The following is a 27,345-nucleotide window of genomic DNA, read 5'->3' as shown; positions in this document are numbered from 1 at the left end:
ATTTTGAGCATACTTAAAAAAAGACACTTTATTATTCTTGTTTTTTTTTGGTTTGTTTTCTTTTGCAATATGACTAATATGGAAACGTTTTGCATGGCTATACATTTATAATAATATCAAATTAATTGCCTTCTCAAGGACAGGGAAGGGGGGAGGGAGGGAAAGAATTTGAAACTCAGAAATTTAAAAAAATATTAAAAATGTTTGTTTACATGTAATTGAGAAAAATAAAAATCAAATGAGAAAAAAGAAACAATATTGAAGAGAAACATAAAAAGGTAAACATGAAAGAGTAATCACAAAGAACTCAATAAAGTTAAACTTTACATTCCTTTATGGGGAGATGATTCATGTAACTCCTAAGAACTTAATCATTATTTGGACAGTTAAAATGAGTTTACATAGACAGAGGTGATGGGTATAAGTAGATGTTGAAATGATCTCCAAAAAAAAAATGAAGGGATGAAAAAGAGGGATGCATTGGGAGAAGGGGGAAGGGAGAGGTGGACTGGGGAAAATTTTCTCGCATAAAATTGGTGCACAAGGAAGAGCTTTTACAGTGAAGGGGAAAATGGCAGGGGTGGTGGTGGTGGCGTGTGGTGCTTGAACCTCACTTATCAGAACTGATTCAAAAAGGGAAGAATATATAAACACATTCAGATGTGTTTATATAAGAGGGCAAGGGAATAAGTGAGGAGAGGGAGAATGATGAAAAGGAGGGAAGATTAAGGGATGTAGTGATCAGACACAAAATAGACTTCTGAGGAGGGACAGGATAAAAAGAGAGAGAAAAGAGTAATCAGAAGGAAATGGGATGGAGTCACATTACATAGTAATCATAACTGCGAATGTGAATGGGATGAGCTCACCCACAAAAGGGAAGCAAAAAGCAGGGTGGATTAGAAGCCAGAATGCAATAATATGTTGTTTACAAGAGACACATTTGAAACAGAAAGACATATATAGAATTAAAATAAAAGGCTCCAGCAGAATCTAAGATGTTTCAGATGAAGTAAAAAAGGTAGAGGTAGCAGTCATTATCTCAACCAAGCCAAAAGTGAAAATAGATCTAATTAAAAGAGATATTCAGGTAAACTACATTTTACTAAAAGTACCATAGACAATGAAGCCATAGCAAAAAATTTTATAGCAAGTTTCTCTGATAAAAGCCTCTTTTCTCAAATAGATTGAGAACTGAACCAAGTTTACAAAAATAACAGCCATACCCCAGTTGATAAATGGTCAAAGTATATGAACAGGAAGTTTTCAGAAGAAGAAATCAAAGCTATCAACAGTCGCACAAAAATTAGAGAAATGCAAAGTAACACAACTCTGAGATACCACCCTATCAGAAATGATTAATGCTGGAGAGGATGAGGGAAAATAGGTACACTAATGAATTGTTGGTGGAATAGTGAACTAGTCCAACCGTTCTGGAGAACAACTTAAAACTATTCCAAAAGTGGTTTAAAACCACTACTAGGTCTGTATCCTAGAGTTCAATGCCCTGCAAGCATGATCATTATTTGAAAATGCAAGAATGAACCTCAAAGACCAGTAAGATCTGAAAGAATTTATCAACAAAAACCCACAAGAAATCCCTCCAACCAGTACAAAAGGAAATCCAAACTGACTGAATGATATGACTAACAAAATTAGTAACAGATTTTCAGATTACTTTTTCCTCTAACTAAAGTTTAATATAGACACAGAGATAATAATAAAATGTAATCCATCTCATGTATAATCTATAATAGAAATTAAAAAACTAGAGCTTGGAATAAAGACATGTATTTCAGTGATCAATATCAGTGGGTAAATAACATTTTAAAATACTAAAAAGGCATTTAACATAGATGAGAAAAATAACAGGAGTGAGGGGCAAGGGAAAGGTACTGACACTGACAAAGGCAAAGCTCCTCTCTTGATAAAAAATAAGACCTCATTTTGCCTATCAGATACGGGGCTGAGATTCCCCTCTCAGAATAAGTAACAGAAATAAATATAGAAAATAAATTTTTGTGTTGCACATCTCAGAATGAATTGTACTTTCATTCTTAAAATAAATGTTCTGAGTGCTTAAGGTTTAAACCAAAGTTAACACAGTATGCAAAATGTGCCCCAATGCTCCCTTGGCAATGCAGTTTTAAGTATATTTGCTATGCAAACGACAAAAGTTCACAGTGTGAACTTTTTTGTGGCTTTGGTTAGCAACTTACCTTGGCATTCGGGAAGAGGTTCACTCCATCCAACCTGGTTCTCACCTATAATTTCACATCGAGTCTGGGGCTGACCAACTAATAAGAACCTAAATGTAAGAGTAAAAAATATCTGTGTGAATTGTGGGGCAGGTCAGAACAAATGGAGCTTTAACATCAAAGAAAATGGAAGTATGAAAGAAAGTCCTGCTGATAGATAGAAAAAAGGCAGTGAATAGGTCATGAAAAAAGATTGATCGACTGGCTTATCTCAAAATAAAGTTTTCTTCACAACCAAAGGAATAATCTCAAAATTCTTGAAAAATAATGACAAGTAAAATCTTCATGATAAATATTACTTACAACAATCTGATAATAATCATTAAATATCCTCCGGGAAATGGGCAGTCTCTTTAAAATTTTTATCACTTCTTTGTAGATTCTAGGTATTTCCCAATGAGAACAGAAAGGATATTTTAAAAAAATTTCCAAGGAGTTAGGAAAGAAATCGTTATAATCGCTTAAATTTTTTTAAATTCCCCTGTATATATACACTTATAACCATGTAAACAACAACAATAATAACATTAAAATATCCAGAAAAACATAAACAAGAAACAGTACCAAAGAAGAGATGTGAAGAGATTTTTTCATTACTCTCATCTTTACATAAGGCACTGTCTCTTTTCTGTGTGAGCAGTCTGGTTGCTGAAAGGGCAAAGAACTGTTGTGCACAAAAAACCCAAATGAGATTGAAAATTAATTTTAGGAATGGAAATTGAACTGTTGGGTTGTGAAGGATGGAGGATACTATCCCCATTTGAATGTGAATGGTTGGATTGCCAAAAGGGGCTTTCTAGATAAAGGTAGAGTAACTTTTTAAAATTTTTATTTATTTCATTAAATATTTTCTAATTACATTAACAAAATTTTTAACATTTATAAAAATTTTGAGTTCCAAGTTCTCTCTCACTCTTGCCTTACTCCCTTCCCTGAGAAGGCAAGCAATTTGATTTCAATTATATATGAAAAAACATTTTGTGCAAAACATATTTCCATATTAGCTATGTTGCAAAAAATACACACTAAAAATAAAACAATAAGAATAAAGTTTAAAAAAGTATGCTTCAATCTGCATTCAGAGTTCATCAGTACTGTCTCTGGATATGGATAGCATTTTTCATCATGGGCCATTTGGAACTGTCTTAGATTATCTTGATCAGAGTAGCCAAGTCTTTCACATTTGGCCATCCTTTACAAAATTGCTATTACTGTGTACAACGTTCTAGTGGTTCTGCTCACTTTACTTTGCATGAGTTCACATAAGTTTTGTTCTCCAGAATAGTTGGACTAGTTCACAACTCCACCACCAGTGCATTAGCATCCCAATTTTTCCAGATCCCCTCCAGCATTTGTCATTTTCTTTTTCTGTCATGTTAGAGTCAGACATTCTCATAGATGTGAGATGGTATCTCAGAGTTGTTTTAATTTCCATTTCTCTAATCATATTATTATGGATAACTTTGATTTCTTTATCTGAAAACTGCCTGTTCATACCCTTTGATCATTTATGGACTGGAGAATGGCTCTAATTTTTTATAAATTTGGTTCGGGTCCCTGTATATTTGAGAAAAGAGGCCTTTATCAGAGAAACTTGCTGCAAACATTTTTCCTGGTCTAATTTTGGCTGTATTAGTTTTGTTTGGGTAAAAAGTTTTTTTTTAATTTCATGTAATCAGAATTACCTATTTTGCTTACCATAATTCCCTCTATCTCTTGTTTAGTTATAAACTCTTCCCTTATCCCTAGATCTGATATGTACCATGTACATGTTCCATGCTCCCCTAATTCACTTATTACATCACCCTTTTTGTCTAAATCATTTACCCATCTTGACCATATCTTCGTACACAGTGCAAGATGTTGACCTATGCCTAATTTCTGCCAAACTGCTTTCCAATTTTCCCAGTAATTTTTGTCAGATAGTGAGGTCTTACTTCAAAAGCTTGGATCTGTGGGTTTATCAAACACTTGATTAATATAGTCATTTATTATTTTGTATTCTGTAACTAATCTAGTTCATTGATCTACCACTCTATTTATTAGCCAATACCAGATTGTTTTAATGATTATCACTTTGTAATATAAGTTGAAACCTGGAACTGCTAGGCCACAGTTCTTAACTTTTTTTTTTTTCATTGATCCCTTTCATATTCTTGACCTTTGTTCTTCCAGATGAATTTTGTTACTATCTTTTCTAGCTCTATAAAACAATTCTTTGGTAATTTGGTATTGCACTGGATAAGTAAATTAACTTAAGCAGAATTGTCATTTTTATTATATTGGCTCAGCCTACTCATGAGCAATTAAAATTTCTTCAATTGTTTGGATTTGTCTTTATTTGTGTGAAAAGTGTTTTATAATTGTGTTTGTATAATCCTTGGCTTTGTCTTGGTAAGTGAACTCCTAAGTATTTTATATTGTGCAGTTATTTTAAATGGAATTTTTCTCTTTTGCTGCTGGGCTTTATTGGCAGAATATAGAAATACTGATGGTTTATGTGGGTTTATTTTATATTCTGCAACTTTGCTGAGGTTGTTAATTATTTCAAGTAGTTTTTTAGTTGATTTTCTAAGTAAACCATCATATCATCTGCTTTTGTTTCCTCATTGCCTGTTTTTATTTCTTCAATTTCTTTTCTTGTCCTGTTGCTAGCACAATGCTGAATAATAGAAGTGATAACAGGCATCCTTACTTCACTTCTGATCTTGCTGGGAAGGCTTCAGTTTATCCTCATTGTAGATAATGCTTCCTTTTGGTTTTAGATAGAAACTACTTATCATTTTAAGAAAGTTCCTGTTGATTCTTAGGCTTTCTAGTGTTTTCAATAGGAATGGGTGTCATATTTTGTCAGACTTCTTCTACTTCTATTGATATAATCATATGATTTTTGTTGTTATTGTTATTGATATGATCAATTACACTGATGGTTTCCCTCATATTGAACCAGCCTTGCATTCCTGGTATAAATCCCACCTGGTCATAATGTATTATGTTTTTGATATATTGTTGTAATTTCCTTACTAGTATTGTATTTAAATTTTTTGCATCAGTATCCATTAAGGAAATTGGTCTATAGTTTTCTTTTTCTGTTTTTGCTGTCCCTGGTTTAGGTACCAAAACCATATTTGTGTCATAAAAGGGATTTGATAGGACTCCTTTACCTATTTTTTCAAATAGTTTATATAATATTGGGATTAATTTTTCTTTAAATGTTTAGTAGAAATCACTTACTAATCCATCTGGTCCTGGGGATTTTTCTTAGGGAGCTCATTCATGGCTTGTTCAATTTCTTTTTCTAAGATAGGGTTATTTAACTATTATATTCCCTCTTCTGTTAAACTGGGCAGATTATATTTTTGTGATCATTCATCCATTTCACTGAGATTTTAAGGTTTGCTGGCATATAACTAGGCAAGATAACTCCTAATAATTGCTTTAATTTCAACTTCATTTGATGGTACATTCACCCTTTTCATTTTTGATACCACTAATTTGTTTACTTCTTTCTTTTTTTAAAATCAAATTAACCAATGGTTTACCTATTTTATTGTTTTCCCCCCATAAAACCAGATCCTAGTTTTATTTATTAGTTCAATGGTTTTTTTTTAATTTTAATTTTATTAATCTCTCATTTGATTTTCAGGATTTCCATTTTGATGAGAATTTTTAATTTGTTTTTTCTAGTTTTTTTTAACTGCATGCCCAATTCACTCATTTACTTTTGTTACAATTTATTATCTAAAACAAAAAGCAAATTGAGGACAAAGTTACCCAGCCATCTATGATTTAATTTGCAAAGCTAGCATTTGCATATTAAACCAGGTCACCTGACTCTTCAGATATTAGAGACATGGAGTGATTTACAGAGATGATTTTACAACCAAAAAGAATTGGAAAAATTACAGAAACTTGTTTTGAACATAATTCTATTGGACAAGGCAGGTCACTTGACTAGTTAGCTTCTCTCAGACTTTCTTAATCTTATGCCAGATAGCTTTTCCACCAGGTGATATCTTTTATAACCAGAAAATGTATTGGGAAAGAGGAATTTGTGGTCAATGGTTAACACTCTCTTCCCAACTTCCTTAGCAGAGTCAGTTACTCAATTTAGACTCTTGCTCAAGAAAAAAAGGGCATATCCTCTGGCTAACATTTCTCCAGTTGCCAGAAAGGGGAACTTAGAAACCCCTGCTTTCTACTAGAAAGGGGAAATTTAGTCTTTTGAAAAACCTTATAATCTTATGATTATTTTATTGTTCTAAATTATCTTCTACTAAGTGATAAAATCTTCTCAATCTATCTATGCACTAAATCTATAGGTAACTTAGACTTAAGATACTATCTATTTTTAGTCTGGCTTAGCTGTAAGGGCTAAGGTTTTCCTAAAGAAGGGAGCCTAATCCTATGATTAAACTAAAAGAAATCAAATTAATTTAAAAATTAGCTGATTTCTGTTCACTTTTATTGAGGTATGCACTTAGAGATATAAATTTTCTCTTAAGTACTGCTTTGGCTACATCCCATAAATTTTGGTATGTTGTTTCATTGTTGTCATTCTCTTCAATGAAATTATTGATTGTTTCTATGATTTGTTGTTTGACCCACTCATTCTTTAGGATTAGGTTAGTTTCCAGTTAGCTTTTAATCTATGCTTCCACAGCCCTTTATGAAATGTAGTTTTATTGCATCATGGTCTGAAAAGGGTGCATTTAGTATTTCGGCTTTTCTTTATTTGGTTGTGAGGTATTTATGCTCTAATACATGGTCAGTTGTGGTGAAGGTGCCATGTACAGCTAAGGAGAAGTTATAATCTTTTCTTTTCCCATTCAGTTTTCTCCTGACATCAATAATATCTAGTTTTTCTAAGATTCTATTCATCTCCTTGACTTCTTTATTATTTATTTTGTGGTTATATTTATCTAGCTCTGAGAGGGGGAAATTTGAGGCCTCCACCTAGTATAGTTTTACTTTTTCCTACTGAAATTCATTTAACTTTTCCTTTAAGAATTTGGATGCAATGTCATTTGGTACATTTATGTTTAGTATTGATATTACATCATTTTCTATGATGTCTTTTAACAAGATATAATTTCCCTGCACATATCTTTTAACTAGGTCTATTTTTGCTTTTGTTTGTCTGAGATCAGGATCACTATTCCTGTTTTTTTTATCTCAGCTGAAGCATAATAGATGTTGCTCCAGACCCTTATTTCGAGTCTGTGTGTGTGTGTGTCTTTCTCTGTTTTAAGTATGTTTCTTGTAAACAACACACTATTGGATTCTGGTATATAATCCATTCTACTATCTTTCTCTTTTATGGATGAGTTCATCTCATTCACATCCACAATTATGATTATTAACTGTGCATTTCCCTCTATTCTATTTTCTTCTGTTTATCTCTCTCTCTGTCTTTCTCTCTCTCATCCCTCCTCTAAAGTCTGTTATGCTGCTGACCAATGCCTTCTTTTATCTGCCTTTTATCACCACCACCACCCCACTCCCCTGTTGGGTACGGTAGATTTCTATTACCAATGTAAGTGTGTGTGTGGTGTGTGGTGTGTGTGTATTTTCCTTTTTGAATCAATTTAGATGTGAGTTTCAAGCATTGTGCCACCATCCCACCACTTTCCCCTAAACTATAAAAGCTCTTCCTTGTGTGCCCTGTTCTTCCTTTCTCTTCCCCCTTCTCTTAGGCCATCCCTCTTTCTTGTCTATGCATTTTTTCATATCATCCCAACATAATGGACTCACTCCTGTACCCTCTTTCTATGTACAATCCTTCCAACTGCTCTAATAATGATAAAGTTCTTAAAAGATACATGAATCTTCTCCCCATATAGAAAAGTAAATAGTTTAACCATATTGCATCTCTTATGATTTCATTTTCAAGTTTACCTTTTTATGCTTCTCTTGATTATGTTTCAATGTCAAATTTTCTATTCTGCTCTGGTCTTTACATTAAGAATACTTGAAAGTTCTCTATTTCATTAAATATCCGTTTTTTTCCCTTGAAGGATTATACTCAGTTTTGCCAGGCAGGTTATTCTTGGTTGTAATCCCAGCTCTTTTGCCTTCCAGAAAATCATATTTGAAGCCCTCTGCCCCTTTAATGTGATAACTGATAAATCTTGTATGATCCTGACTATGGCTCCATAGTATTTAAATGGTATCTTTCTGACTGCTTAAAACATTTTCTCTTTGACTGGAGACTCTGGAATTTTGCTATAATATTCCAGGAGTTTTCATTTTGGGTTCTCTTTCCGGTGGTTATCAGTGGATTCTTTCAATTTTTAGTTTATTCTCTGTTTCTAGGATGTCAGGGAAGTTTTCCTTGATAATTTCTTGAAATATGTCATCTAGGATCTTTCTTTTATTATGGTTTTCACATAGTCTAATAATTCTTAAATTATTCCTCCTTGATTTATTTTCCAGGACAGTTATTTTCCAATGAGATATTCACATTTTTTTCCACTTTTTCATTCTTTTGATTTTTTTATTGTTTCTTATGTCTCATGGAGTCTTAGCTTGCACTTACCAATTTTAATTTTTAAGAATTATTTTCTTCAGTGAATTTTTGTACCTTTCCTTCCAATTTATCCAATTTTGCTTTTTAAAGAGTTATTTTTATCAATGAATTTTTGTACCTCTTCTTCCATTTGGCCAATTCTGTTTTCTTGAGTATTTCTTTTGTGCTTCTTTTACCAGGATGTTAGTTGTCTTTTCATAATTTTCTTCCTTTGCTTTCATTCCTTTACCTAATTTTTCATCTACCACTTTTATTTGACTTTACAAATTTTTAGCTTATCCAGGAATTCTTTTTGAGCTTGTCTCCACTTCACATTTTTTCTTTGAGGCTTTGCTTGCGGCTGTTTTGACTTCATTGTCTTCTTCTTCTTCTGAGTTTGTGTATTGATCTTCCCTGTTACCATAGTAGCTTCTTATGGTCAGGTTCTTTTTTTGTTGTTTATTTTCCCCCCTCTATTTCTTGATTTGGAACTTTATGTTAATGTTGGGCTCTGTTTTCAGCTTGTGGGGGGAAGGGGCTCATCTCAAGCTTCAACTTTTTTCACACTGCTGTTTCTAGAGCTAGTTCAGAAGGTCTGGAAATTTTTTGTGCTTCCAAAGTGGTGTGATCTGGGAATAAGTGTAGTTACTGTTCTCTTGGTCCACATTGTGAGCCTTACTCAGGAAAGGCTATTGATCCATTGAGATTGCAATTAATACTGCTCCTTAGGGCCCCTCCTCCCTTGGAATCAGAAAACAATATTGTTCCTCAGGGTCCCTGATCCCTTGGGGCCAAAAGTGATACTGCCCCTCAGGGATTCCACTCCCTGTTGACTGAAAGTGCTCCTCTTCTCCTTTGAGCTATAATCCAGAAGAGATATGGGCAATGAGTTGCCAAACAGAGTCTAGCCCTGTGTCCAGTGTTAGAACAGGGGTCTCTTAATATTTTCCGATCAGCTGCCAGGTCTCCTTACCATGTCGGGCTTCAGAGCTCCTGAAGCTGCTGCTGCTTCTGTTACCACCACCTGACCACACCACTGGTGTTTCATCCACATGGGCCAGCCTCCACTTCTTAAATATATACCTCATGGAGCTCCTAAACTATCTTTGGCTGGAATAATGTCTCACTCTGACCTTTTTCTGGCTCTGCCATTCCATAATTCAATTTGAGGTATTATTTTTAAGGTGTTGTTTTCTTCAGTGTATTTTTCAGTATTTTTTTGGGTCTCCTTTAGCAAGTCATTGACTTGTTTTTCATGGTTTTCTCGCATCCTTCTCATTTCCTTCCCAATTTTTCCTCTACTTCTCTAACTTGCTTTTCCAAATCCTTTTTGAGTTCTTCTATGGCCTGGGGCCAGTTCATGTTTTTCTTGGAGGCTTTTGTTGTAGGCTCTATGACTTGGTTGTCTTCTTTAGGCTGTATGTTTTGGTCTTCTTTGTCACCAAAGAAAGAATCCAAAGTCTGAGACTGAGTCTGGGCGCATTTTCGCTGCCTGGCCATATTCCCAACCCACTAACTTGACCCTTGAGTTTTTCAGTGGGGTATGACTGCTTGTAGACTTACGAGTTCTATGTTCTACGTTTGGGGGGGAGGTGCCAGCTCTGTCAGAGCCGCACTCCTCCTTCCCCAAGGACCCCCAGTCCAGACTGGGCTTAGATCTTCAGCAGGCTGTTGCACTCCTGCTCTGATCCGCCACTTAATTCCTCCCACCAGGTGGGCCTGGAGCCGGAAGTAACAACAGCTGTAGCTGCCCCACCTCCGCTGCCCCCGGGGCTGGAAGCCGAACCCCGAACTCCTTCCACTCCCGCAGCTTTTCCCACTAACCTTCTCCGCAGTCTTTGGTGTTTGTGGGTCGAGGGGGGACTGGTAACTGCCGCAGCTCACATATTCAGGGCGCTAGGGCCCCCTCCGCCCGGCTTCTGGTCTGGATCGTCCACGCCGCTCAGGCTGGGCTCTGCTCCACTCCGTTCCCAGCTCCCAGCTCCGTGCGGAATAGACCTCACCCAGAGACCATCCAGGCTGTCCTGGGCTGGAGCCCTGCTTCCCTCTGCTGTTCTGTGGGTTCTGCCGTTCTAGAATTGGTTCAGAGCCATTTTTTATAGGTTTTTGAAGGGACTCGGGTACGGAGCTCACTCTAGTCCGTGCTTACCAGCCGCCATCTTGGCTCCGCCCCCTTGAGGTATTATTTTAAAGTTGTTTGGAGGGAAATGTTGGGAGAGCTCAGCTGAGTACTTCTCTTGCTTCTCTATTCCACTCTCAGCTCCCACCCCCAAAAGAAGATAAGGTAATTTTAACAGTATCCTGAGTTTCTTTTTTTTTTTCTATAGAAAGTATGATAAAGGAAGGGAAATCTGTGGCTAATTGCTAAATTCAGCTGGCCAGGAAACTGCTCTCTCTCCTCAGAAATCAACAGATCTCTGAAGGCTCAGAGCATTTTATGAATTCTATTTGCAATTCATTTTTTTAAGTTCTGTAACTTTTTGGAGAAAGGAAGCCAGGTGGAACTGGGACCCTCAACCTAGATTAAAAAACCTTCACAAGTTAATCTCATTATTTCCGACTAGATAGGTTACTTCCTACCAGGCCCGTCCTATACTCACTGAAGAGAGGGAGAAGAGGAAGCTGAGACTTCAAGTGGTCACTTCCTGAGCTGGCCACAGTGATTGCTGCTGGATAACACTTAGAAGATAGCTACCACACCGCCCTTTTCAACCCTCTTCCTTCTTCCTACTCCCCCCAAGTCTTCTTTTCTCCAGAGAAACACTCTCCTGTTCTTCCCTTTGACTGGCTTATGGCATGATCTAAGGCCCTTCAACATTCTGCTCACCCTTTTTCAAATGCTTGCTAAAAATAACCACTATCCTTCCTAAAATGTGCTAATTAAAACTGAACAAAATATTCTAGATAAGGCCTGATTAAGGCAAGGAACAGCAGTTTGAATCCTGACCCTGACACTAGTTAGCTGCACATCCCTGGGCAAATTGCCTAATTTCTCTGAGGTTATCTTCCTTATTTGTTCTGTAAAGTGACCATAACAGGTTTTTACAAAAGAATTTACCTGTAAGCCTTAAAGCACAATAGAAATATGAGTTGTTACTATTGTGAGTTCCCTGGCACCGTACATTTTCAAAGTGAAGAGTGGAAGACCATCTGAGGAGACCCGTACTTCAAGGATGGGTTGGGCTACGGGATCTGAAGTCTTTTCTAACTTGAGGTATATACAAACCTTTACTTCAGTAGGAGGTCTAATGAGACCAGAGTTACTGAACTCCAAACCTGAAGCTGGGGAAAACAAGTTGAGTGATGTCAAGTATGGGAGAAGGTACAAACTGAATGGAAATGAATGAAAAAGTTCGACAACAGTTACAAAAGAGGTTCTAAAACTTTTTTTTAAAGAAAACCTGGTTTATTTTCTATTGTTAATCCCCTCATTGAGGGAGTCTGTTCCTAAAGCATCATGGGAGGTATAATCCAGAACCACTCCTAAGGACAATATCTTTCTGACACCAAAATGCTATGAGAATGTGGTGGACTAGATCTCAGAAGAGGGCCTTCATGCAAATTTACTCTCTAAGAATCCCTACAAGGTTAACTGAATTCCCAAGATTTAACTAATTGAAAATCAATTCAATTATGCCCTTTAAATGTTCCCCATGCTATCTATTCTCTAAAAACTGGACTCAGTCACAAAGAACTAGAGACAAAATAGATACCCACTGATTGGGGTAATGGCTAAACAAATCGTAGCACATGAATATAAAGGAACATTACAGCATTACAAGAAATGATGACTGTGAGGACATAGGAAGACATATGAACTGATGAAAAGTGAAGTAAGCAGAACCAGAAAAACAATATACACAATGACTAGAATATAAATGAAATGAACAACAGAATGACTGACATTAAAATGACCAATTTTGTCCTTAAGGAAGAGATAAGAAAATGAATTTCCCTTCTTTCTTTGCAAAGGCATAGGATCACAGATATAGATCACTGCATATAATATAGTATGTTGGACTTGTTTGATGAAACAGTTTTGCTGAACTGTTTTCTTTGCCTCTTTTTAATTTTTTGTTATAAGAGGTAGCTCTCATGGGATGGAGAAGATGGGGAGAGGAAATATTGTGAAATGTAGGTGATGTAAAAACACAAGATCAACAATAACAAAAAATGAATTATAATATGAAATCATTCTGAACCAGTTAAGATAAATGAAATGTATAACATACTAGTGCAATAATTAGCTTGAGATCATAACAACAGAAGTCATAAAGAACTCTAGGCTGCCCTAATATAAATACAAGCAGCCATTAACCTATTCCTTTACATTTTTGGTAAAGGAAGATTTTAGAATTTTTAAAGAAAGAATCCTCAGTAACTGTAGAACATAGAGAATTAAAAATAGAAATTACAACCTTATTTTGGTTCTTCAATTATTTATCAATGATAATAAATATAATGATATATCAAAGTTAGCAACTCACCCTTTTTCACAACTAAAAGAAATGGTTGAACCAAATACCATGTCCTCCTCAATATTAATGTGACCATTGATTAGGTCTCCAAGGTTAGGGCACCGTTTTTCTAATAAGAAATAAAGTTAGAATTAGTTGTCATTTCACATAATACGAAGCACACCTTAGTTTTTAAATCAGGACCATAATTATAGTGAAATATTTGGGATCGTTGTACCCCAACTGAAAACTCTTCCCCATGCCCATCAATTGGGAAATGGCTGAACAAACTGTGGTATATGAATGTAATGGAATACTATTGCATAATAGGAAATGATATGCAGGCAGATTTCAGAAAAATTTGGAAAGACTTGTACAAACTGATGCAAGATGAAATGAGCAGAACCAGGAAAACATTGTACATAGCATCAGCAACAGGAAAACACTGTTCGTCGTATCAGCAACATTGTAGCATGATCAACTATGAATGACTTAGTTCTTCTCAGCAACACAATAATCCAAGACAACTAAAGAGGATCCATGAAGGAAAATGCTATCCATATCCAGATAAAGAACTGACGGATTCTGAATACACATCAAAGCATCCTTTTTTTCCACTTTATTTTTTTCATGGTTTTTTTTCCCCTTCTTGATCTGTTTCTTCTTCCACAATTGTGACTAATATGGAAATATGTTTTACATAATTGCACATATATAACCTATATCAAACTGCCTACCATTTTAGGAAGGGGGGGGAAGGAGAGAGGGAGAAAATTCTGGAACTCAAAATCTTGTAAAAATGAATGCTAAAAATTGTCTTGACATACAGTTAGGGAAAATAAAATACTATTAAAAAAAGAAAATTCTTCCCTGACTGAAACAAAACAAAATACAATGTTTATTAAGATTATTTAATAAATAAGATTATTCGAATATTTATGGAGAAATTATCTGTTGAAGCTTAATTCAAATGCCACCTTTTCCATGAAACCTTGTCTAATTCTCCCTCCTTGCTTCATTTCTATTGGGCCACTTTGTTACTCCCTAATATACTTATCATATATTATGTATAGTACAACAATTTGTGCCGGTGTCATATTCAGCTACTAGGTTATAAACTCCATAAGCACAGGGGCTGTGTCTTATTTAAACTTCGCATTTGCTTCAGCACTTAGAAGAGTTAGTACTTAAGACCCAGAAGGACATGAATCTACTTTACTCTTTGGACTTTTACTCACCAGCTACTATGCTGCCCCAGGGCCACCTTCTGTTGTTCACTCCCCTTTCTGGTTTTGAAACTATAATTAAATCAATTCTGTCATTGTTCCTGAAAAGAGTTGGTGATATCTATTCTCCTATGGCTCTATTCATCATCCCAATGACTCAATATCTTCCTTCCTGGCTACCATTCCCCCATGGGTGTGGTCTCTCTCATATAAGCTCCTTGAGGAAAGGCATTACCTTTGTTTTTGCATTTTTATCCCCATCACTTAGCATGGCACATGGCACATCTTAAGTGCTTAATACATTTTGTTTTCATAGATTCATGTGAGTCCAGGGCTAGAGGATGTTCTGGGTCATGGGTAATATAGTCATAGGGAAGAAGATGGGCAAAGGCATAGAGAGCTAGGAAAACACAAAGTACAGCTGGTAGTGGGGGTGGGAGATTGGAGGTGGAAAGGTAAAGAGTTTGACTAACTTAGACTATGTGGAAGGAAATCATATGCGCTAATGCTAGAAAGACTGTATAAACTCAGATTGTCGGGGTTCTGGATTGCCAAAAAAAAAGGAATAGGAACTTTACTTGGTAGGTAATAGGGAACTACTGAATATTTTTGAGCAGAGGCAAGATATAGCTAGGAAGAAGGGAGGGGTTGGGTTTTTTGCTTGTTTGTTTTTGTTTTTGACAGTGATATAAGACACAGATTGGAAAGGGGAGCGACTAGATGTTATTGCTATTGTCTGGGCATGGCTGGGAAGAGTGGTATATAGCTGTAATTTCTGCTATTGGGAAAGTTGAGGCTATTGGATTGCTGTTACTACGGAGTTTTGAGCTGTAGTAGGCACCAACATAGTCAGGCCCTGGGAAGAGGATGCCAGATGGCCTAAGGAGGGGAGAGCTGGTCCAGTTAGAAATGGAACTGGTCAAAGATCCCATGTCAATCAGTATGGAATCTGGTCCATGAGTGGTCACTTCTGTCCTGGGAGAGATGAGTCCCAGTTTTAAAACAAAACAAAAAAACCCCAAACAAACAAACAAACAAACAAAAACTTGGTCTATGCAGATAGTAACAAGGGCCTGATTCTAGGTGGTTGCAGTGGGAAGAAAGAGGGAGGGGTCATGCAAAAGATAGCGAAATTGAATCAATAGGAGTTGGGAAATGGGTATGAGAGCTAAGAAACAACTGGAAAATAAACCTAAAATCCCAAACACTAGAGACTGGCTGGATAGTAATACCAAAGACATTAACAGTGAAGTTGCAAAGAAGAGAAGGTTTAGGGGAAAAAGTGGTAACTCTGGTTTTTGATGTGTTGAATTTGAGGTGCCAATGGGGAATCTAGGGATGTGTGTATATGTATGTGTATATCTACGTCTCTCTTTTTATATGTATACACATATGTAAAAATAAAATATTGATATCTATAATATTATATCTATAATTATCATGTTAATATCTATATAATAAAATATATACCTAAACATAGATATGGATGTTTTTATTTTTATATATGTAGACATATTCATCTATGTATCTAGATACAGATACAGATATATATTTTTATATGTGTGTACATTTATATCTATTACTAAATACATATTTTTATATATCTACATCTGTCTGTCTGTCTCTTTCCCTCCTGTAAAAAGAAAGAGATTCTGGTCTGGAGCTCCTAAGAATGGTCAGGGCTAGAAATAATGGATTTGAGAGTCATCTTTGCAGAAATGATAATTAAAACTTTAAGCATGGAGGAGATTACAAAGGGAGGAAATGTAGAGAGAGAGGGAAGACACAGATAAGCTCTGAGAGAATACATATATATTTTTAAAAGCACAATAATGTTCTTTACGGCAGCCTCTTATTTAACCTTCTTCCTACTTCTGCTATTCCTCTGACGTGGTGTCTTGGGGCTACATAGCATTTCTTGAGGGAGAGGGATGATGTTTGCTTGATGCTATCTTTCTTACACATTGCAGTCATTCCAAATATCCCTCACTCACCCCGGAAGAATCCTTCTTTGGGACAAAGAAGTTTTGCCTTTCAGGATATGACTCACTCTGCACTGAGGGAAGAGCTATATATTTCATAAGTTCTCTGAAGTCAAGGTCATTGTAATGTAATAACCTGCTCTCTGATCATATTAAATATGAATTCTAACGAATGAATGAAAAAGTATTTATTAAGTGCTTACTTATTAGGTGCCAAGCACTGTACTCAGCCATAGGGCTATAAGTACAAAAGTGAGAGAGTCCTTGCCCTCAAGGAACTTACATTCTAATAAGAAAAGATGTGGTATCATTGGGTCAAAGGTTATGAACAGTTTGGTCATTTTTCCTGTATAATGTATTTTTGTATGTGAACTTTTTTTCTGAAAAGGGTAGAAAAAGAATATTTTGTGTCAGTGTCAGAAGACACATCCTCAGATAAAAATGTTAAAGCAAAAGAAAGACTTGTTCTGATGACCTGAAAGAAAAGTGTCCTCCATGTCATATCATATCATATATCATATCATATCATATCATATTATAAATATACTGACAGGATCTGTTTGAAGACAGAGGCCTGACTGACTCTAAGTTGACTTCAGGATATTGTGGTTCACCAGCTCATTTACATATGACTATTTTTGGAGTTTTAAAGGTTATACCTAAGAAATTATAAATCAACTAATTGTTTAGGGGCCATTAGCACGTAGACGGGCTTTTTAAGTTCCATAAATCAGATGTAGGGTACTGCTTTTGAGAAGGCCTTGGCTTGAGGTGTTAGAAACTATGTGAAACAGGCAACAATCAGATAAGATGGAGGCTAGAGGGGATGCTGAGTGGAGAAGTAGGAGATAAAAGACACAGAAGGAAATAGGAGGGGCTGTTTACAAAGGACACAACAGAGAGGCTGACAGGCATGTTCTTCGGCTGTTTTACTGGTAATTAAGCTAACTGGAAGAGCAGGATCACTCAGAGAGCTGACTGGCTGGAGAAAAGCTGAATCAACTGAGAGGTCAGGAGTACAAGGGATTCTAGAGTAGTATCCAGTGAAACATTAAAGTGGGTTAAGGAACTGCAGGTCACATTCAACAAGCATTTAGTAAGCCCTTATTTATGTACATGGAATAGGTAAACTCTGAGGATACAAAGAAAAAGCAAAAATGCTACCTTCGAATTGCAAAGAGCCACAAGTAGATTCAGTATTAGTGAAAGAGAGGGAAAAGTGAAAGGCTGGAATGTTCTGGCCAGAGAATACAATGTCAAAGTGTCAGACCTTGGAGACTTTAAAATTCTAAGATTCTAAGTTATAAGAATTCTAAGAACTCTAATTAGTGAGTTCAAGGGTATGACCAAGCTAATGATTAATTGAAATATGATCACTGGGGTTTAGAAATGTGAAGAAATTAATGATCAGGTTGCTAGTAGGGTCATCATTTTTATGTTCCCCCATTAACTATTTCTGGAAGCTGCTTAGTACATTTTTATTACAAATGGGCATGATTAGTACATATTTGCTACAAATTGCAGTTATGCCAAAATCTAATATCCATTACTTTTTTCCTACTTAAATAATCCTGTATGTATATGAAAGGTAATTTCTGGCTTGCTAATTGATCATCCATGCCCTGCCTCCTAATCACAGGATAGATCATAGGTCCAGAGCTGGAAGATGCCTCAGAGGCCATTTAATGCAATCCCCTCCTGTTATAGATGAAGAAAGTGAAGTCCTTGATTAAGTGACTATTTGAACTGAACTCCTTTGACTCTAGAGCCAGTACCCTTCCTTTTGTATTGATCTGGGTCATCTTCTTTCCTCTCTTTGTACTCTCTCTTGTCAATGTCATAAACTTCCATGGCTTCAGTTATGATCTCTCTGCTAATAACTCTTAAATCTATAAATCCACCCCTAAGCTCTCTCCTGAGCTTCACCAACTGCCTGTTGGACATTTCCATCTAAATGTCCCATAAGGAGTTCCAACTTAACATGATGAAAACAGGACTTATTTTTCCCTCTAAACCCACCCCTTCCAAACTTCCTTACTTCTGCTGAAGGCTCGCTCCACCATCTTTCCAGTTCACCTGGTTCACAACCTCAGAATCATCTCTGCCTCTTTATTCTTCCTCACTTTTAAAGCCAATCAGTTACAAAGTCCTGTCCTCTGTAATGCTGTCCACTTGCATGTATCCACATGCCCTTTCTCACAGTTACCTCTCAGAATTCTCAGGTTGCTTCAACATTCAACTCAGGGGCTCTTAGAGAAGTCTTTCCTGATTATTTTTACCTGATTTCTCCCCTCATCTTCTGATGTTCTTGTATTTCATTATCTGAATAAGTGCTATATCTCCCGGGGAGAATGCAAAGTTCCTGCAGTGTCTGTATCCCGAAGGCCTTGCATGTTAATAACTTAGTTAATGTTTATTTAATTTAAGTTTTGTTTCAAATTTTTGGCAAAAATCGGGAAATTCTGACACATAATGCACCCGGGTTTTTTTTTCAGAATGGCAAAATGTCTTGTTTTCATTCAGAAAATCTGTCTTAATTCATCTATTTGCTAAAAATAGATGATGCTAATAAATAGATGCTAAAAATAAATTACCCTAACACTTAAAACCTCTAAAACTTAAAACCAAAGGGTTTAAATGCAGTGAAAGTTTCTTTTGAAAATTAATTGAAAAGGGAGGAGTAAAAGTTTTAAGAATACTAACTTTGACAAAATTGGGTTGCTTCGGACCATGTTCCATTTGGAAGGCAAGTACGCGTTGGTGGCAAATTATAGTTTCTTAGGTAACCGGGTCGACAAGTATAGTTCACTTTAGAACCCTCAGGAAAGTTTTCCTGGCCTGTAGAATCCTTTGTCATCATAGCAAATGGTAACCTTTCTGGCACACCACAGGTACCTATACATGGAGAGAGAAAAAGAAGAAATATTGGAATATACACCTACAAACAAAAGCCACTCGCAGGTCACTTCTGATACTGGAAAAAATCCTCACTGGAGGACATTCCAGACTTCATCAGTTCACACCAGCCTTTAAGCCATGGAGCTGATACGTCATTCCTTCACCCGTTGGGTAAGGTGTGTTCATTTCTCAACCAGTATGGTCTCTTACTTTCGGAGATACTCTCCTGACTCAACCCAAACCCAGCCCTTGTACAAACACTCCTTAAAGTAGGAAATTGCGCATTTGAAAAAGGATCCCAATTGGAAGCTGCTACTGCTACACGACTAACAGAAACTGATTTTATTGTTTTGTGTGGGGTCCTCCGGAGGAATTGGGGCGGATTTATCTCGTTTTCTTTAGTTTTTATTGCTGGTATTTGGTTGGTTGGTTTCCTTGATCCTTCCTTCCGTTAACCTCCCTAGGGAAGCCAGCCGGAGTCCAGAAGGCTCCAGGAAGGAGACGAGGACCACGCATTCTTCATCCTCCCTCATCCCCGGCTCTCCGTTGCCATGACAACGGACCTTCTCCTTCCTCTCCCCCTTGCCGGGTCCTGTCTGCCTTTCTCTCTCCCCCTCCCCCCAGCCCACGTGCCCCCTCGAGCCTCTCACCGCGCGCCAGGGGCAGGTTCAGCAGAAGCTGTAGCAGCAGCAGCGACGATGACCGGCAGGGCAGCCCCTGCACCGGGGGCGCGCTCCGGGGCCCGGGGCTCATGACAAGCCCAGACTGAGATGCACTCCGGGGTGCTCCCCAGTGCGGGATGCAGAGCGGTGCGGGGACCAAGGAGAAGGCGGTGGCTGCTAGGCCCGAGCCAGCAAGGGGCGTCTTTGGTCCCGGTCCCAGAGCGCCCGCCGCGGCAAAGGGGCGGAGGCCAGGGCCACCAGCGTCGCACTGGGCCCTACCTAGGCCACAGCCAGTGAAAGCACCAGCCCGCGGGGGCGGGGCAGGAAGGCCGCCCCGCCCTCTGGTGATCACGGTCCACGGCGTTCTCAGCCGTGTCGGGTGTGGGAGGCACCAGAAGCCCGCCGCGCCCTCCGCCGCCACCCAGCCTGGAAAACCAAACCAGTGCCGGGCCACTCCCTCCCGAGCCAGGTTCGCTCTAAGATCACCCCCGGCCCTACCTCGATCGCCATGGTGTGCGCGCCGCCGCTCCAGGCGGACCCTTGAGCGTCCGGGGAGCGGGCCCTCGCCGCGCTCTGCACCGGGTCGCGCGGCGGAGCAGCGCAGCTGGAGTTGAACACGTTACAGCCCAACTGGAGACAAATAAAACTGGGTGCCAGTAGCATTAATAGGAAGGCAGTCCCGTTACTCCATCGGAGGAATTTGGTGGGAAGAAATGACCAGGAGAGGGCATGCTAGGCACGGGCGACAGCCGGCAATCACAAAAGCTCTGAGGCCGGAGAAAGAAGGGTGTGAGGAAGGGCAAGTAACAGGCGCAGAGGATTTGGAAGATGAGAAATAAAGAATCGAGATCTGCTATGTTTTCAGTGGGATAGGTCTATCTAAAAAATGGTCTCTTTGAAATAATTAAAGGTTATTCGTAGTTTTTCACATGAGACTAAATTGTGCTGCGAGGCTGAGAAATGCTTAGTGAATAGAAAGCCATCCTTGTAGGCATGAAGATCTGTATTACTAGATGGATTTTCCACACCTAGATTTCCCCGCACCAATGAAGTTATAGGTTGAAGCACAACAGGATTGTGAGTGAGTGAATATGAACGAATGAATGAATGGAAAGGCCCAGGGGTCCTCAGAGTACAAGCAATGAAGCAGATATCTGGTGAGGAATTTTCTTTAATGTAATTTCCAATGACAAAACGATGTCAATTTTTGATGTTGAGTCATTTGCCAGTGCTGAGAAATCTGGTGGCAAGAACTTCATTTTTTCCAGTTTTAGCTATGGCCGCTAGGGAGATGGGATTTCTGCACTTGCAGATGCATTTGCCAGGTCACATCTCTACAACGGTTGCTTCCCTGAATGATAGTTACAGGGAGAGGGCTGGAAGCAGAGTTAGTGGTCTGGGAGGGGGATCCTGCCATTCCTGGGCTTTGGAATCTAATCTGTAGGGCAGCAGTTCTCAAACTTGTTGGTTTTAGGACCTTTTTACACTCAGAAAACTTATTGAGGACCCCAAAGAACTTTTATTTATGTGGATTATGTACAACAATAGTTAATCATATTGGAAATTAAAATGTATAAGTTTAAAAAATTTTAAAATAGAAACGATGAACTTATTACATATTAAAATGTTATTTTGGTAACATTTAATAACATTATTTTAATAACTTTTTATTAAAAAGGACTATTTTTCCATAAACAAAAAAAACTGTGAGAAGAGTGGTGTTGTTTTAAATATTTTTGCAAGTATGGGAGAAAAAGTCATCTGTCTCTGATGAAAAGATAGGACTTTTTTCAGGACTTACAAAATGCAAATATTCTCCACAGCAAGAGCACTTTAATCTTATTGTCATAAATACAAAACAGAACATGACTGAAGAGTTCTCAAAGCTCAAATAGAAGCCCAATCCTTTACGAACCTACCTGATATCAGGTAACACTGACATCATTTCCAGTTATACCAAAGGCACAGCGCTGTTGGCTATGAGACCTGCCTTAAATAAGGCAGCCACTTACTACCTTGGCACCGCCAAAGTACATTAAGAGCATCTTACGTAATTATGTAATCAATTCCACAGTATTATTCCAGTAACACTGGAATATTCCACTGCTCGTACATTGCAAGCTTTAAAAGGCAACAGAGATGGAAAGAAGTAAGAATAGATGCTGGATCCTCCAAGAAAATGGGAGAGCCGATATGTGAGGAAAGACCTAGTTGCCCCGACTCTTCCTGTCCTGAGTTTTTGTCTTCCAGTTATGGGGATAGATCAGATCCTGAGACTAGGAGACAGGCAAGAAGGCCTGGGTTTAAATTCTTCCTCATATCCTTATTAGTTTGTCACCCTGGGTATAGTAAGCATAGTATCTTACATAGGCTGAGGTGGTTTCTCTTGAATGTAGGAAGGTGTAATGTTAATGGAGGGGGGTGTAAGATCTTTCCTGCTCATTAATAGGCCTCATGTGGAGTCCATTAAAGGAAGGTTGCTTATAAGAAGGCTTGCACACCTTTTGTTAATAAGCTAATTAGGCAATGAGTCTGGTTGTGATGCCTTCTGGCTCTGAGCCTATTACCTGAAAGAGTATATATTGTGAGAGGTGAGCTTTTGCTTTGGGGGCTCACTTATAAGAAAGATGTTGTGATTGCCTGGTCGAGACTCTGACTGGCCATATGTTCAGAGCTCCCTGACTCTTCAGAGGTAAAGGCTCTCTCGATTCAGTGGTGGATGTAAAGCTTTGATTCAGGCAGTAGAGCTCTGTCTGTTGGTCTTTATTTCTCTTCTCTGTATTTCTTCTGTTTAATTAAAGAAGATTGTTGACCCCTGAAACAGCTATCTTTCCTTAGTAACGCAGATAAAAGAACCTGCACCAGCAGCCATCCTGGGTAACCCAGTGTGGTTGCTGTTACTGAAGGTCATCCTCAGATCTACTAGCATAATGCCTTGTGTATGTGGAGTTGGTGCTGTAGAGGTTTAAAGGAAATAAGTGCCTCTGCCCCGTGAGGATGGCTGACTGGTGTTGCTTTTACTGTAGTGAATGTGAAGGCAAAAGGGAGTAATGTTTTGGCTGAATTAATAACTAGGGATTTAACCTTTTTAATCTTATTTATAAGTGTAACCATGTTTCAGACAAAAATGAATTCACATAAATTATTAAAAAAAATCAAAATTCAGAAAAATCAAAGTCTTAGAGCATAGGTATATCAAATGGATACAGCAGTAATGCAGGAAATTGTGCTTAAATGAGACAAGAAGAATTTAAAATAACAAAACATTTAAATTTCCATTTGTTGTGTTTGTCCTTCGTTTTCAAAGAGGACCATGACATCAGGGAAATGATGACATGACTTGCAGTTGACTTTGATTTATGTGAGGGAGGGCTGTGCAAGGTCACCAACCTCACTTTCTCCTCCAGAGCCATCTGGGTCCAGTGGTCTGATATTCATCAGGATGACTGGAGATTACCCAGGATGCAATGGGAGACCCTGGCCTTTTAGGCTAAGGCCTTTTCAGGTACTCACTTAGAGTGAGGTAATGCCCATTCAGTGACTAGGCCTCTTTAAGAAGTTAGTCAAGGCTAGTGTGTAAATTAATTCAATGCCAAGTTATACATGGAAGTTATATGGGATTCCATGCTGTCTTGGGGAGGGAGGGAAGAAAATCTGGAACTCAAAATTATGTAGAACTGTGCGTAGCAAACTAAAACTAAATAAATAAATAAATAAAAGAAAAAAAAAGAAGTTAGTCAAGGAACGGCCCTTTTAATTAGAAAAAAGAAAAAAAATCAAGCTAGGAGGGAATATCCTCAGGGTTGCTGTTCCAAAGAGAAACAGTTATGATAGACATTCACTCTAAGCCAGGAGGGCCCAAAAAACAGCCATTAAGTGGAGCTTGGGCAGGGGCCTATTGTGGTCCAATCTATGAGCTTCAGAGTGAACTGGGTTGAAGGAAGGAAGGAGAAAGAAAGAAATCTAGCCAGTAAATCCCAAGTTAAGTGGGCAGCTTCTGGCCATCAAAATTTACCTTCCTTTGGATAGGAGGAGTTGTAACCAGTAGATGTCGCCATGGTGCATGATTTGGCTTAGCTTTTTTTTTTTTTTAACTCCCTGCTCCCAACAAGAAAGCAAAAGAACAAATTCCTTCCAAACAATGCCTTTCTCTTCCCACTTCGGCATAGCCTTTCCTTTGGCCCTTGACATATGTGAAAGTTGTCGTTTGTTGTTACAATAACTTGGCTTTATACTAGAGCATAGCAGCACTGATTTCAATTTTTATTCTTTTCCTGTTAACTATCCTTATTTAATTTTCTTGCATGTCTTTTGTCTGAAGTGTTTGCTTGTTAACTATCCCCACTCACATATAATTTCTTTTAAAGAAGTGAATCAAATTTCTCCTTTTTCTTGAAAATTCATCTTTTTGTCATTGACGATTAAGGTCAAATATCCAGGAAGTTATTTGGGGATACAACTTGATCTCTTTTGAGTTTTGGAATATCATATTCCAAACTCTAATTTCATCTAGACAAATAATGATTCTGAGATATTGGATTTGATTTTCCTCAATAACCGCTGGAGTTTATTGAGTAGGGAGCTGACAGCTGGACCTGCACCTTAGGAAAATCTATTTGGTGACTGCATGGGGATGATAGATTGGAGTGGAGAGATACTTGAGGTAGGCAGACCCATCATCAGGCTTTGCAAGAGTCCAGACAATGTGGTGAGTGCTGGCTGTGTCAGAGGAGAAAAGGAAGCATATGAGATGTTGCAAAGTTGAAATCAACAGGTCAGGGCAATAGATTGGATATGAGTGGTGAGAGATAATGAGAAGTGGAGGATCACAGGAAGGTTGTGAACCCGAAAGACAGGGAACATGATTATGTCCTCTAGAATAAAAGGCAAGCTACAACATAGGGAAAATTCAGGGGAAAGATAATGAGTTCTGTTTTGGGCATGTAGAGTTTAAGAGGTCTCCTGGACATCCACTTTGAGATGTCTGGAAGGTAGAAGTCTGATTGGAGGTCTTGCACCATGGTATTTAGTCTTTTTAAATTAATCATTTTTTCCTGGGTGACATATGATTTTTAAATTATCTCTGTGCATTTACTCATTTACGTCAGTCATTTTGGCCTTTATACAACTCTCGTTTTCTTCCAATGTGTTTTTTTAATTTTTTTGTCAAATTTTATTCTGTATTTCTGTTTTTGAATTATCAATCCGCCTTTCTTTTATCATTATCTTTTTCCAGAGGCTACTATTGTGGAGAGATTGTCCATTGTTTATCAACTTACATAATCTTTTATTAGCACTGTTGGTTTTTTTCTTTAAAAACTTTGATCTTTCCTAATTTGTATTATTATTTCTTTTTTCAATCATTCTTTTATTTATATTTATCTCTCTTCTGAACCATCACAGGATTCCTTGGTGTTTTCCCATTATCTCTAGGGATCTTAGAGAATTTTTTCATTTTGGGGTTTTCAGGTTGCATAACATTCACTATTCGTGTTCTATCCTTTTCTAGATCATTTATGCACTTTTTCCTTCTCCGTTTGTGAGTCTCACTGATGTACTATTTGTCTGGGGACTGGGCTCATGTTCCAATCTTTCTGTCTCGGCATTCTTGCCTTCTCACCTCTGTCTTCTGTTTCGGGTAGCTTCGTATCAGGCCCCTCCGTTGATTGGTTGCTCCTCAATCTACCGTCATATATTTTCTCCTGTCCAGTCCACAAGATGTCTGCATACCTGCAGCAAGGAAACTCCACTGCTAGATAACTAGAGTTGGATTAATACCATTCCTTTCCCTAGGCAGAAGTCACAGTATCATAAATCTAGAGGTAGGTGTTACCTCAGAGGCCATTTAATTCAATGACCTTATTTTATATATAAGGATATAAGACCCAGGGACTATAAATGACTTGCCCAAGGTCACAGGGGTGGTAAGCATCAGGGAAGCAATGTGGTACAATGGAAATAATGTTGACTTTGGAGGAAACTTCTGGTTCTAAGTTGCAGGAAATGACGCATATAAGTGTGGATTAACTTGAGAAGACTTACAAACAACATAAAGTGTAAGGTACTCATTTTGTTGTTGCTGAGTCATTTTCAGTCATGTCTGACTCTCTGATCCCTATTTGGCAAAGATACTGGAATGGTTTGTCATTTCCTTCTCCAGAGAATTTTGTAGATGAGGAAACTGAGGCAAACAGGGTGACGTGACTTGTTCAGGGACAGCTAGTAAGGGTCTGAGGCCAGATTTGAGGTCACAAAGATGAGTCTTCTTGACTTCAGGCTAGGCACTTGATTCACTGCACAACCTAGCTGTCCGAGGTACTCGTATCAAATGAGTATGAGCTCCTTTTGCCTTGGAAACTTCTGTATTCCAGTTTAGGGCTATTCTGTCTTGGTTTTCTCATGGATTAGCTTGATGTTGGACTTCCATGAAAAGAAAAAGGTCCATCATTGGAACTCCAGCATTGTTAGCAGTGCTAGCTAGACCAGACCTATGATCTAGCCCAGAGGTGTTAAAACACCTGGCACACAACATTCTCAAGTAGTGCCCACACCAAATTGAAATGTAATTGGGAAATACTTAATAAAATAAATAAAAATACAACAAAACATAGATAATGTAGTTTTTCAAAGTTAATACATGGCCTACAGGGATCCTTATTCCTACATGATTTAGCAGCTCCTGTTTCTATTTGAGTCTGACAGCACTGACAAAAGCACCAAGTCATATGTTCTATTGAGCATGTTTAACGTCTTTCATTGGCATATTACTCATGTATTTGTTACAAATGTTTGGGTCTGCATGGCCCTTGGCTTCAATCATTGAATTATTTTCTTTAACCTCTTTGTCTGAACCCAGGAAAAATTCTTCCCTGGTTGCCAGTTTTCTAATTTCCTATTTTCCTGGACTAATTTAGTACTGGGAGGGAAAGAGTCTCTGATCCTGAACCAACCTTCCTTTAAATCTCTCATTCTTCTGGTGATTGGACAGTCTGAGGTTATTGAGATTACCTAGAGAAGTCAACAACAGTAGTATGGTCCTTTCTGAGACAGCTTTACTGCTGACCCTCCTTGTATTCTGAGTCATGGTCCCATCATGGTAAACCTTGTAATTCCTAGAATTGAATTAAATTGGGAAACTTGAAAATATTGTGGAGTCAAAGCATTTTCTGTCAAATATAAACCCTTTATTTTACAGAAAAGAAAACTGAGTCCTAGGCAAGGATCAGTCTGGCTGAACATCTCACAGCTAGTTCACATTAAAACAAGGATCAGAACCCTTTTCTCCTAATTCTTCTTCCAGTGATCCTTCCAATGTATCAACTATCTGGCTTTCCTGGAGAAAGACTCTGACAAT

At 38.0% G+C, this 27,345-nt stretch overlaps 1 protein-coding gene across 1 annotated transcript in view; it reads right to left on the bottom strand.

The window, feature by feature from the left end:
• Positions 1-22,036, bottom strand: part of LOC118846815 (complement decay-accelerating factor-like) — a 67,579-nt gene extending 45,543 nt beyond the window's left edge. Inside the window, exons 1-5 of the mRNA XM_036755534.1 lie at positions 22,007-22,036; positions 19,980-20,595; positions 19,135-19,326; positions 13,254-13,353; positions 2,220-2,308 (exon numbers count right to left, since the gene is read on the bottom strand). Coding sequence (XP_036611429.1) covers positions 2,220-2,308; positions 13,254-13,353; positions 19,135-19,326; positions 19,980-20,595; positions 22,007-22,036 — 1,027 coding nt within the window. The remainder of the gene's footprint in view (positions 1-2,219; positions 2,309-13,253; positions 13,354-19,134; positions 19,327-19,979; positions 20,596-22,006) is intronic.
• Positions 22,037-27,345: the final 5,309 nt, after the last annotated feature.

This window comes from Trichosurus vulpecula, chromosome 4 (assembly GCF_011100635.1).
Source record: "Trichosurus vulpecula isolate mTriVul1 chromosome 4, mTriVul1.pri, whole genome shotgun sequence".
NCBI classification, from domain to species: domain Eukaryota; kingdom Metazoa; phylum Chordata; class Mammalia; order Diprotodontia; family Phalangeridae; genus Trichosurus; species Trichosurus vulpecula.
Note: the sequence above shows the minus strand (reverse complement) of the source record. Positions and strands in the feature narration are given on the sequence as shown.